At 40.2% G+C, this 14,319-nt stretch overlaps 1 protein-coding gene across 8 annotated transcripts in view; it reads right to left on the reverse strand.

Annotated features, from left to right (window-relative positions):
• Positions 1-14,319, reverse strand: part of pam (peptidylglycine alpha-amidating monooxygenase) — a 214,056-nt gene that overhangs the window by 75,745 nt on the left and 123,992 nt on the right. For all 8 annotated transcript variants that reach the window (XM_048595160.1, XM_048595165.1, XM_048595163.1 and 5 more), the window contains 2 exons: positions 11,470-11,537; positions 3,710-3,790 (listed from right to left, as the gene is read on the reverse strand). In XM_048595160.1, the coding sequence (XP_048451117.1) occupies positions 3,710-3,790; positions 11,470-11,537 (149 nt within the window). The remainder of the gene's footprint in view (positions 1-3,709; positions 3,791-11,469; positions 11,538-14,319) is intronic.

Consider the following 14,319-nt stretch of genomic DNA (forward strand, 5'->3'; position numbering starts at 1 on the left):
GTCAACAGAATGCATGAAAAAGCTGTTTATAAAGGAATGTTAGCTTTCTTCCTTCTAGATGTTATAACCAAGTTCTGAGTCAAAGCGTGCTTCAGAATTATTAAAACCTTCCTTAATTGTCACCTTTCAATTTTTCCCATTATCTACCTGTACATTATATTAGCTTCTTGTATCCATCCTATGTTCTATATCGCACTATAACTTTAAAAATAGTTAATTTGTACCCGAAAACATGGGTACATTGAAGGAAAACAACTTGGGCTAATGCCTGAAACTAACTAATTCTCTTAAAATGGTTTCACAGCAAGTATCTTCAATATATTTAAGAGTCTAATTTTTAAAACATCATTAGCATTTCATATAATACATCATCTTTGTTGACCAGCCGAAACTTGACAGAACCAGTGAGATGGGGTCTCTGTAACAACAACTGAAAAATTAAGCGAAAGCACTGTCACACTATGAAGTGTGTACAGCATTTTTTACAGCTAGGCAGGAGACTTACAGATGCAAACTAACATTTCTCAACTACCTGATCAGTAAATGTGTACTTTGTAATTGATCCATTGCATCATACTTCTCCTAAAATGAATTATTAAAAAGGGCACAGAAGTTTTGTGAAGGCACAAACAGGAGAGGATGAAACAACAGATGAAGAGACTACCATTCCACAAAAATATTTACTAAAATTTATTTAGGAATTTTTTTTGCCAAGTTAGCAAAATGAGAACATTGTCAAGAACATGGGCCTGGTTCCTGATCCTCCTTCCTTTCTTCGTAAGGATGTAAACTCGAGCACAATGTCGAAAGTGGACAATTAGTGTAGAACAACATTTTCATTTAAGGGAAAGAAAAGAATGAATTTAGTTTCTTCAAACAAAAGTGCAACTTTGTCAGGTCCATCAGCAAGCTTGCCTCATTCATATATTGGGAGTCTAAGTTTACATTAATTATACTTGGTGTATTTGTGTACAAAGACTTTTCCTAAGTAGGTAGTGGACAATGGTTTCAGGAATATCCAGGTTACATTTTATGCTAGGTAATGAAATACTCTCTGTGCAGAAACACTGCACAAAAAGATGATCGATTGCTAAGAGCATTTTTTAAAAATGTGCCTCAAATTCACGGCTTAATCTGTTGGAATGTCGGTATGAACACAGAAAAACTGGGTTTGGGCTTTGCAGTTCAGGCAGTCACCAGCCTAAGAAGGCGCAGGATTCTCCATAAGGAGTGCTGCCAATTCTCCAATTTTCAAAGGGATCCAATGGTAACCTAGTTCAGATAAACCACACCACCAAAATTGGTTATATGGCCTGTTGCTGACTTCAGGATAGAATCCTAGCCTGGATCCCGAAAGGACAGAACTATTTTGAAGCAAAATGTTCTAAAGTAGACTTTTATGAAGTACAATTTCGAGGAGAGAGGAACAAAATCACTCCCCATACACTCCCAATTGCCACTACCCTTCCAACAAGTCCATCTTTGGCCTCCTCCAGTGTCGCAGCGACTCGGAACGCAAATCTGAAGAACACATTATATTCTGCCCGGGCACCCTGCAGCTCAGAGGACTCCAGATGCTGCCTGGCCTATTGTGTTCTTCCAGCCTCCTGTTTGTCTACCTTGGATTCCAGCACCTGCAGTTTTTTTTGTCTCCAGCTACCTTGACTACACCTCCTCTCACCCATCCTCCTGCAAGAATGCAATCCCTTACTCCCAATTCGTCTGCCTCTCCCACCGCATTTACTCCCAAGATGGAGTGTTCCACTCATGGACATCCCGGATGTCCTCCTACTTCAAGAACTGCAACTTCTCCCCTCTGTTGATCAAAAATGCCCTCAAACGCATCTCTGGCATTTCCCTCACTTGTGCCCTCAAATGTCCTCCCCCCAACAAAAAAAAAGGCAGAGACCCCCTGGTCCTCACATATCGTCCATCAACCTCTGTACCCAGCTCATCATCCTCCGCCATTTCTGCCACCTACAATCCAACCCCACCACCAAGAGATTTCCCTCCCTACCTGTATTTGCCTTTCATAGGGACTGATCACTCCACAATTCCGTCATCCGCTCCACACTCCCCACCAACCCCACCACACTCTGCACCTTTCTCTGCAACCGCAGGAGGTCCTACACATGCCCCTATACCTCCCCTCCCACCTCCATCCGAGGCCCAAGACCAAACTTTCCATATCCGACAGGGGTTTACCTGTGCATCCTCCAAACTGGTCTACTGTATCTGTTGCTCCCGATGTGGCCTCCTCTACATCGGTGAGACCAAACATAGACTCGGTGATAGGTTTGCTGAGCACCTGCGCTCTGTACGCTATAATCAACAACGCCTTCCGGTCGCTAACCATTTTAACTCCCCCTCCCACTCCCTGGGTGATGTGTCCATCCTGGGCCTCCTCCAGTGTCACAATGACACCACCCGCAAACTGGAGGAACATCACCTCATATTCTGCCTCGAGAGCCTACAGCCCGATGGCCTAATCATAGAATTCACCAGTTTAAAAATCTCCCCACCGCCGGCCTCATCCCATGTCCAACCCTCCCTCTCATCCCCGCCTCCTTCACCTAACACTACCTGTCCATCTCCTACCCCACCTATCCTCCCCACCCTTCCCACTGGGCAATCCCCACAACCCCCACCTGCATCCACCTATCGCCATCCCACCTACCTTCCCCCAGCCCCACCCCTCCTCTCTCTATTTATTTCCTAGCTCCCTTCCCCCTCCCCAGCCCTGATGAAGGGTCTAGGCCCGAAACATCAACTCTCCAGCTCCTCTGATGCTGTCTGACCTGCTGTGTTCCTCCAGCTCCACACTGTATCAACTCTGACTCCAGCATCTGCAGTTCTTGCTATTTCCATTCCAATCAGTTCTATTTCTCCAATTTACAAACTGACCTAAGTTTTAAACCATTCTTAAGCAGTAAAGGGAATGATATTTCTGAAATTAACAAAGCTACTTAATATAAGGTTACGTGATTATTTCACCTTAAAAGATTTGCCTGTAACAGATGAGATGTTATAATTCAAATCTTAGAAAGATACATGGTATCTCTTGCAGAAGTTTTGTAATCAATTCATTACTATACTAGTCAGTTGAACTTGGATGCCTGTACCAGGTATAAACTGGGCAAAGCCAGGATTAGTCCCCTGCAATTCACCATTAAATTTCAGTGATTAGCACTTTGATTAATCACCTCCGAACAGGAACAATTGAAATTATTCGCAACAATATGCTGCAATAGCAGTCGTTAACAAAAATAGTTTTAAAATAATAATAAACACAGATGAATAAGTGCTCCAAAGAAACATGATTAATGTGTTATTTTCAATAGGGATGAGTCATCTATGGAATGCAATGACAACTGCATTATGTTTGTGATAAAACAAGGTATCTTTAGACTTTGCTCTCATATCCTTGGAGCTTCACAATTGAAATTTACTGATTTCGTTTGTGGCTTCAGTGAAGTATCTGCTTTAATTGATGGATATAAAAATATTATGATTTGCAGCAAAAGCAGGCTTAATGGATTGAATCACCGTTTTGCATTCCATATGCCCTAATGACTACATAACAAAAATACCATGAAGGTTGATATAAAATATAATGAGAATGTTTTGAGATGGTTTCAAAATTTATGCATTATAGACAATTCTTACATAATTTAATTTCTTGAATTATGTGAAACAATAGTGTTCTTACCTAATTGATGAGTATGAGTTCTGAAAGCAAATGGATGTATCGTAGCCTGTTTGTACAAACAAGCAATATCTGCATTTACAACTGAAAGAAAAAATATTTACGAGCAATAGATTACATTAAAAAGTCACAACACGGAAACAGGCTATCCAGACCATTTGGTTAATACCAGTTTTTATCTTCCACAAATTTTCTCCTCCATTTCTTCATACCACAATGCAAGTCTTTTTTTTCCTACAGCTTGTTCATCCAGCTTCTACTTCAACGTCTTCATGCTTTTCAGATTAAACACTTCATGTAAGAGCAAGTTCCACATTCATATTGCTCTTTAGGTGAATAATTGTCTCCTGAATTCGTTATTCACAAAAATATGATTCACTAGAATACTATTTATGGGTGAAAACCAACATTTAGACTGGATGAATATACGAATTTCAGTGCTGGTGTCCAACATTAGATGTTATTCTTAAATTGGTCAACATATGCTGGATAATCCAGAATGTGTGGATAATAACGCTGACAATCAATTTAGGATTGTCCATTGGGCTCACTATGTGGCATACCTGCATGTACTGGAACTCAGTAGTGCAAGGATCTCTTCTTTGCCAAAAGAAAGACAACTTAAAGATACTGAGATACCCTTCAAGGGTCTAGGCCCGAAACGTCAGCCTTCCTGCTCCTCTGATGCTGCTTGGCCTGCTGTGTTCATCCAGCTCTACACCTTGGTATCTCAGATTCTCCAGCATCTGCAGTTCTTACTTTCTCTTAAAGATACTGCACTTGTTTCTTCGCAAAATACTCAGCCTTTTGCTGGTTCATTTCTCAGGGCAATGCCTTGACCAGGGTCAACTTATTTGCCTTTAAATTTAAATAAGACTGCCATTCAGTCAAAAATCATTAACTGGTGTGTTATGCATGCAATGCCTTTACCAGAGTCTACTTGCCAACCAATTAGCAGTTTTCACTCATAATGATTAAATGTTGGGTTTCGTCTAAATTTTATTCTTGCCAATTGTCCTAATGAGAGCAAGATGCAAACCTTTGATAAATAGTCAGAGATAGCAAGAACTGCAGATGCTGGAGTCAAAGATTGCACAGTGTAGAGCTGAAGGAACACAGCAGGCCAGGCAGCATCAGGGTCCTGACCCAAAACACGAACTTTCCTGCTCCTCTGATGTTGACTGGCCTGCTATATTTCTCCAGCTCCACACTGTGTTATCTTTGATGAATCGTGTTTTGTTTTCAGCAATACTGAAGTTCTGTACTACCATCCAATTATTTACCTTATTCTTGTGTTTGTAATTCACAGAATAAGATTTTGTGACTTGGTTGGTGGGATCTAGAGTGAAAAGTAAAGCCACAAGATCCAAGGTTTCATTAAGGTAAGTGATGCAGTCACCTGATTAGTTAACTCTGTTTCTCTTCCCATAAACATTTCAGTGTTTCTAGCGTTTTCTGGATTAATTTCAGATTTGCAGCACATTCTCAAGCGTGCAATTGAAGCTTGTTATTGGTCATTTTTGTTTAGTTCTTATTTCATATCTAATAGCAGATTTATTTAACTGGACTTACTGATAAACTGTACAGTTGTAATAGCTTTTAAAAGCTGTCATTTATCGATCTGGAGGAGATAAATAATTGAAGCCTGACTCTTGCCAACGAGTTTTTTCCTTCTTCAAAAAAAAATCCTTACAAGCCTTCATAAAACTATCTTCACTTTTGCACATTGAAATATGGATGTCTACTAAATTCTGAGAAAGATATGAGCTATGCAATGAAAAATAAATTAAGTGACGTATATTTTTGTTCTAATTTGATTCATTCCAGTAAAATACATTAGGGTTATTAGACATGCTAACCTTCCTACAAATTAAACTTTACAAATGACTTTCTGCTTATAGATATCAGCAATTTAGTTTCATAATGGTTTTACAATAAATTGTAGCTAAATCCTAAAAATGATAAATTTTCACGTTATTCATGACAAATGATTTAGATCAAGGCAAACAACATTAAACTATTCAAATCTAAGTACAGTAATGGTTTTAAAGCCTCTGGGAAGACCAAATACTACTTTAATCCCAAGGAATTGTGTGATAGTGTGTGTGGAGATCACGATTCAATTCCATCCATTTATAATTAATTAGGATTCCTCTATAGCAGTTATTACTGGCAAGTTGCATTTATTGCCTATTGACAATTATCCGAGAAGATGGTGACCTTTCTTAAACTCCAATACTCTTTTTAGTAGTGCTTTCCATGATACAATTATTTAATGAATTATAGTATTTGGATCAAGCAGCAAGCCAATTTTGTCAAATCAAATTACTGAATTTTCTCAGATATCTTACCATCTACCTAATGATTTTAAACACTTACTCTGTTTACAGCAATCAAATGCTATCTACATTTAAGAATATAAAGGTATGATATATATCACTGTTTTTAGAAGAACAGAACATAGAACACAGAACAGCACAGTACAGTACAGGCCCTTTGGCCCACAATGTTGTGCAGAGCTAATATCCCACTCGAAGATCAAAACTAACCTGCATACTCTTCATTTTACTGAAGTTTTCTAAATACTGAATTTTTCTAAATCTGTTTTTAAAAACAAATTTCTTAATTGTGTCCATTTTCCCACAGAGTGCAAGGGATTGGCTTTGTGGATAAATGAAATGTACCACCAATGTCCTGCTCTCAATATCGTAGTCCATATTTAGGCTTAGACTGTACTTAAATGACATTATGGCATTTGAGTCATACAATGTAATTCACACAATAGTGAGATACACGTCCCTAAATTCAAGGAGGTTGCTATAGAAAGCAATAAACATAGCTTAGGATAAGATGATTAAAAACAGAAAACACTGGAAGAACTCAGCTGGTCCACCAACATATATGGAGAAAAGAACAGTTAATACTTTGATACAACTCTTCTTTAAAACTCAAGTGTGGGTGACGGGGCGGAGGGGTGGAATGCATAGTAATCAAAATAGATTGGGATCATTCTTTGAATGCGTGGAGGTGTTTTGCAAAGCAGTCACTCAATCTGCTTTTGGTCTCACCAACATAGAGATTGATTGTGAGCAGCGAATGCAGTAAACTAGAGTGAAAGAAGTAAAATGCTACTTCACCTGGGAAATGTGTTTGTGGCCTTGGACAACGAGGAGGGGACAGGAAATAAGGGCAACTGCCATACATTCTTTGATTGCATGGAAAGATGCCAGAGGGGTGAGAAAGTATTAGAAGTCACGTTGCCAGACCTGCTAAGTTTCTCCAGCATTTCCTGTTTTTTGGTGCATCAGCCTCGGTACTTAGTTTAGGAATGATTGAAAGCAAACTGCCTGTCAACTTAGCAATAGGGTGCTTGTGATTCAAAAAGGGTAGGTACAAAGACTGTGAAACAAGACATAAATTTTCCAAATACTTTAAATACAAATGGCAGTTTAAATTATGCACAGTTTCATGCATAAATAATCCCCAAACTGATGCTATACACCTTCTTTAAAGTATGAAAATTTATATTACTTACATCAAAATAATTCCTGAAGGTAAAAAGAAGTTTTAATATAAGAACATAATACAAGAAATAGAAGCAACAGCATGCAACTCAGTCCTCAAGCATGTTCCAATATTCAACAAGATAATGACTAATTTGCTACTTCAACCTGGCACTCTCTCTTGATGTTTTAAACATGTAAAAAATCTGCTGATCTGAGTTTTGAATACACTCAGAACGGCATATGGCCAACAACTCTCTGGGACAGAAAACTACAAAGATTTACATAAGAACATAAGAACTAGGAGCAGGAGTACGCCATCTGGCCCCTCGAGCCTGCCCCGCCATTTAATAAGATCATGGCTGATCTTTTTGAGACTCAGCTCCACTTACCCGCCCACTCACCATAACCCTTAATTCCTTTACTGTTCAAAAATTTATCTAGGCTTGCCTTAAAAACTTTCAGCGAGGTAGCTTCAACCGCTTCGCTGAGCAGGGAATTCCACAGATTCACAACCCCTTGGGTGAAGAATTTCCTCCTGACCTCAGTCCTACATCTGCTTCCCTTTATTTTGAGGCGATGCCCTCTAGTCCTAGTTTCACCTGCTAGCGAAAACAACCTCCCTGCCTCCACCTTATCTATTCCCTTCATAATTTTATATGTTTCTATAAGATCTCCCCTCATTCTTCTGAATTCCAATGAGTATAATCCCAGACTACTCAGTCTCTCCTCATAATCCAACCCTCTCAACTCTGGAATCAACCGAGTGAATCTCCTCTGCACCCACTCCAGTGCCAGTATATCTCTTCTCAAGTAAGGAGACCAAAACTGCACACAGTACTCCAGGTGTGGCCTCACCAGGACCCTACACAGCTGCAGCATAGCCTCCCTGTTTTTAAACTCCATCCCTCTAGCAATGACAGACAAAATTCCATTTGTATTTTTAATTACCTGCTGCACCTGCAATCCTACTTTTAGCGATTCATGCACAAGGACACCCAAGTCCCTCTGCACAGCAGCGTGCTGCAATTTTTTACCATTTAAAACATAGTCCATTTTGCTGTTATTCCTACCAAAATGGATGACCTCACACTTATCAACATTGTACTCCATCTGCCAGACCTTTGCCCACTCACTTAGCCTATCTATATCCCTCTGCAGACTTTCAGTGTCTTCTGCACACTTTGCTCTACCACTCATCTTAGTGTCATCTGCAAATTTTGACACACCACACTTAGTCCCCAACTCCAAATCATCTATGTAAATTGTAAACAATTGCGGTCCCAACACTGATCCCTGAAGCACACCACTAGCCACTGACCGCCAACCAGAAAAACACCCATTTGCCCCTACTCTTTGCTTTCTATTGGTCAACCAATCCTCTATCCATGCCAATACCTTACCTGTAATACCGTGCAACTTTATCTTATGTAGCAGCCTTTGATGTGGCACCTTGTCAAATGCCTTCTGGAAATCCAGATACACCACATCCACAGGTTTCCCATTGTCCACCATGCAAGTAATATCCTCAAAGAATTCCACCAAATTAGTTAAACATGACCTACCCTTCATGAACCCATGCTGGGTGTTCCCAATGGGACAATTTATATCCAGATGTCTTGCTATTTCTTCCTTAATGATAGATTCAAGCATTTTCCCCACTACCGAAGTTAAGCTAACTGGCCTATAGTTACCTGCTTTTTGTCTACTTCCTTTTTTAAACAGTGGCATCACATTGGCTGTTTTCCAATCTGCGGGAACCATCCCAGAGTCCAGTGAATTTTGGTAAATAATTACTAGTGCATTTGCTACTTCCCCCATCACCTCTTTTATAACCCTGGGATGCATTTCATCAGGGCCAGGAGACTTGTCTACCTTTAACCTCATTAGCTTGCCCAGCACTGCCTCCTTAGTGATAATGATAGTTTCTAGGTCCTCACCTGCTATAACCTTCTTACCATTAGTTGATCACCCTCGGTGAAGAATTATCACCCTCATTTCTACATGAGCCCTACATGGCCTGCTCCTTATTCCCAGACTTACTCTGCACTTGATATCAAGGCAGCATTTGATGGGATGTTATCAAGGGGCTCTATCAAAACTGGAGTCACTGGGAATCGGGGGAAATCTCCACGGGTTGGAGTCATACTTGGCACTGAGGGATATGATTGTTACAGGTCAATCACCGCAGCTCCAGGACATCACAAATAAAATTCCTCAGGTGAGTGGTCCTATGCCCAACAATCTTCAGATGCTTTATCAACGACCTTCCTTCAAAAATTAGGTCAGAGATGGGGATGTTCACTGATAATTGCATAAGTTCAAGGTCATTCACAACTTTTCAGATATTAAAACAGCCCATGTCAATATGCAGCAAGACCTGGACCACATTCTGGCCTGGGCTGATAAGTGGCAAGTAAAATTCGCACCACACAAATACCAAGCAAAGACCACCTCCAACAAGAAGGAACCTGACCATTACCCCTTGACATTTAAGTAGCATCACTGAATCCTCCACTATCAACATCCTGGGGCTTACCTTTGACCAGAAATTCAACTGGATCAGCTGTGGCTACAAGAGCAGGTCAGAAGCTGTCTTTCTGCTGCAAGTAACTCACTTCCTGATCCACCCAGTGCTTTTCCCCTTTCTACAAGGCACAAGTCGGGCGTATGACAGAATACTCTCCAGTTGTCTGAATGTGTGAATCTGCAACAACACTCAAGAAGCTTGACACCACCCAGGAAAAAGTGACCAACTTGAATGGCACCCATCCATCATATTGAATATTCAATGCCTTCATGACTAAACAGAGTAGCAACAACATGTACCATCTACAAGATGCACTGTACTAACTCACCAAGGCTCCTTCAACAGCATTCTTCAAATCTGCAATCTCTACTCCATAGAACATCAGGGTCAATAAGGGAGTACCATCACTTGCAACTTCCACACACTGTCCTGACTTGAAACTATATTGCCATTCCTTCACTGTTGCTGGTCAAATCCTGGAACTCCATCCTTAATAGCATTGTGGGTGCTTGTACACGCCAAAGTCTAAAGTGCTTCACAAAAGCATCTCACTACCAACTTTCCCAGGGCAATTAGGATTGGCAACAAATGCAGTGCTAGCATCCACTGAACAAGTTAAAAACGTGTGACAATATCCACTTGTTCTAAAGCCCCTGGACTGGACGAACAATATTCCTGCATCTACCCTCTTGACTCATGTAGGCACTGTGTATGTTTGAATAAGACAGAAACATTTAGATGCAGGAGCATGCCATTCAGCCCTTTGAGCCGACATCACTATTCAAAACAATTGTGACTGGTACAGGATTCTAAGCAGCCTTGCCATTATCAGCAGAGTGCATCAAAATTCATTTTTCATACTGCATAATCACACTCATTATGAAGTCAACCCATACTGTCACCTGTATGGTAACCAACTGAAGAGGAAAAAGGAGAAGCAGAAGGTGGTGGAAGTGGAAAGGAGATAAACGGTTCCTCATTTTGGGCATGAAAGTTTAATCACGGTAGACACCTCAGAACAGTAAGAGGGAGATAATGTGTTGATGTGATAATATTAACTAAGGCCTCATTTATCTGCTGATGTAGATACAAAGTCCAATAACACAATTCAAGAAAGGCACAGGGTTCTTTTGGTTTTGCAGACATCATTCTTCCCCTAATCATCATCAAAACATGTTTCATTCATTAACTTCTGATGTTCTTGGAACCCTACTCTGTGCATCTAGCTGCCAATCTGTTTTATAATACGTAACAAAAATACCAACTCTTCAAAGCTAATTAATTGATAACAAGGTTTTTTTTTCCTTTATTCATTCACGGGATGAGGGCGTCACTGGTTAGGCAGCATTTATTGCCCACCCCTAATTGCCCAGAGGGCAGTTCAGAGTCAACCACATTGCTGTGGGTCTGGAGTCACATGTAGGCCAGACCAGGTAATGATGGCAGTTTCCTTGCTAAAGGATATTAGTGAACCAGATGGGTTTTTCCAACAATCGACAATGGAGTCACAGTCATTGTTACTCTTATTTCCAGATATTTATTGAGTTCAAATTCCACCATCTGCCATGGTGGGATTCGAACCCGGGTCCCCACAACATTATCTGGGTCTCTGGATTAACAGTTCAGTGATAACACCACTAGGCCATCGCCTCTCCCTCACCTCCCCATCACCATAAGTAAAAACAATGAAATAACTTAATCAAAAAATCTAAGTGACAGTCGAAGCTCACCCTTTTCTCCTGGTGGTATGATAGTGTCTTGAGACATGAGGAGATAAATGCCAGCAATCAAAGGCTGTCTGCAGGAAAACAAAGTTTGTTAATATTACCTTGTAAATTCAGTCATTATCCTAAAACATTTTGTTCATAGACCCCAATGAATTTCGATCTATAATAGGCATTGAAAATGACAGTTACTTTAGATTCAGAATCACTGACAAACTTGCAACATTCAATATAAATATAAACAAAAACATACAATACTATTTCTACAGTCTGGTACTTTGTATTTCACCTACAAAATCACCTACAAACCTAATAGTTATCAAAAATTCAGAATATTTTCCAAACTGAATATATGGAATTAAAGGTAGAGTAGAAGATAAGTACAAAATTGGCAGAAGAAACAGGAACTAGTGTGCAATGGATGTTTGTTAAATTGTAGGAAGGCTTGTCATGGACTTCCCCAGGGGTTGGTATGTACAACTGACTTAAAATGTGTTGTACAGAGCACACTCTCAAAAATTTGTAAATGACATGAAACCTGGAATCATTATGAACGGCGAAGACAGTGTAGAACAAAAAACTACAGGCATAGGTTGATGAAATGGTTGGACGAGTGACAAATGAAATTTAATGCAGAGAAATGTGAAGTCATTAATTTTGATAACAAGTGCTTGGGGAGACAATATAAAACAAAGAATACAATATTAAAAGAGGTGCACAAACAAGGAGACCTGGATTTGTGTATGCATAAACCATTAGAACTCTCAGCACGAGTGGGAAGTGTGGCTTATAAAGCACAGAGCATCCAGATAATAGGGCACAGAGTTAAAAAGACCAGAGGGCTATTCCTAACTTGCACGAATGCTGGTTTGGCTTCAACTGGATTATTCTGTCTAGTTTTTGGTGACAGAGTTTTGAGAAACTGTGAAGTGATGAGAGAATGCAGAAAAGATTCAAGAGAAGGTTCCAGCTCAGTACTAAATGGCCCACCCTGTATCTTTAAACTGTGTTTCCTAGATCTTGATTCCCTTCTCATTGGGAATTTGTTCCTGCATCTACCTTCTCTAGACTTGTTAGAATTTCATAGATTTCTATGAGATCACTCCTTGTTATTCTAAGCTCCAGTGAATGTGGTCCTAACAGATCCAGTCTATCTATATATGTCAGTCCTGCCATCCCAGGAATGAGTCTGGTAAACCTTTGTTACACTCCCTCCATGGCCAGAACATCCTTCCTCAGAAAAGGAGACCAAAACTGCACAACAATAGTCCAGGTGTGGTCTCACCAAGGCCCTGTACCACTGCAGCAAGACATTCCTGCTCCTTTACCTAAATCCTCTCACTCTGAAACCAACATACCACTTGCCTTCTTCATTGCTGCACCTCGATGTCTACTTTCAGTGCCTGGTGTACTAGGACACAGGTCTCATTGCACCTCTCTCTTTCCCAATCTATTGCCATTCAGATAATAATCCTCTTTCCCATTTTTGTTACCACAGGAATAGCCTCTCATTTTTTTTTTCCACATTTTACTTCATCTGTCATGCATCTGTCCACTCACGATGTGTCCAAATCTTATTGAAGCATCTCTACATCCTCCTCACCATTCAAACTCCCACCCAGTTTTGTGTTGTTTGCAAACCTGGGAATCCCCCATCTAAATCATTAATAATTATTGTGAATAGCTGGAGTCCTACCCCATTATTCACTGCCTGCCATTTGGAAAAAATACCCATTTCTTTCTACTCTTTGTTTCCTGTTGACCAGTTCTCAATCCATGGTACACCACACCTAATGCCATATCTTAATTTTACATGCTAATCTCTTAAGTGGGACCTGATTGAAAGCCTTCTGAACATGCAAGCAAACCACATTCAGCAATTCCTCTTATCAACTCAACTGGTTACATCCTCAAAACATTACAGCAGATCTGCTAAGCATGAGTTCTCTTTTGTACATCCATAGTAACTCAGTCCCATCCTGTTATAGTTTTGCAAATGTTTTGCTATTAAATCTTTTATTGTGGACACTAGCATTTTGCCCACTACTTCCTTCATTCACTCTGTTCTTTAACTCCAGCCCTCTGTATAACTTTCTCTCTTTTATTTTACCACTTGTGTAGCCTTCAGCAAACTTAGTCTTATTTACCAGAATTCTCACTCTAAATCTTCTATTTCAGCACTTCGTTCTTGTCTTTTAGAAGTTCTATTAAATTCAATCAGTTAAATTTAGTCACATTTTCTAATTCTCCCAACGTAACACAGTGTTTATACTTTTCTATTTAGTTGTCTATATTACAGGCACTAGTATGAATATTTTCTGCATAGTCACATTTTGCATTTTTTGTTTCAAAAATGCTCAGGCACTAAATTTCTATGTTGTTTTACTTGGATGTTATCACTATGTATCATAGAATCATAGAATCCCCACAGTATGGAAACAGGCCATTCGGCCCTACAAGTCCACACCGCCCCTCTGAAGAGCATCCCATACAGACCCATTCCCCAACCCCTGTATTTCCCATATCTAACCCACCTAACCTAAACATCCCTCAGCACTATGGGCAATTCAGCATGGCCAATCCACCTAGCCTGCACATCTTTGGACTGTGGGAGGAAACTGGAGCACCCGGAGGAAACCCACCCAGACACATGGAGAATGTGCAAACTCCACACAGACAGTCACCCGAGATTGGAATCAAACCTGGGTCCCTGGTGGTGTGAGGCAGCAGTGCTAAACACTGAGCCACAGTGCTGCCCCAAGCCGATCCCATGTCTGTGCATGAAGTTATTAAATCATAGCATATTAATGAAAAAGAAAAAACCCTGGCCTATACCAAGAACTTGGTCTACAAAAG

Source organism: Rhincodon typus, chromosome 3 (genome assembly GCF_021869965.1).
Source record: "Rhincodon typus isolate 14 chromosome 3, sRhiTyp1.1, whole genome shotgun sequence".
NCBI classification, from domain to species: domain Eukaryota; kingdom Metazoa; phylum Chordata; class Chondrichthyes; order Orectolobiformes; family Rhincodontidae; genus Rhincodon; species Rhincodon typus.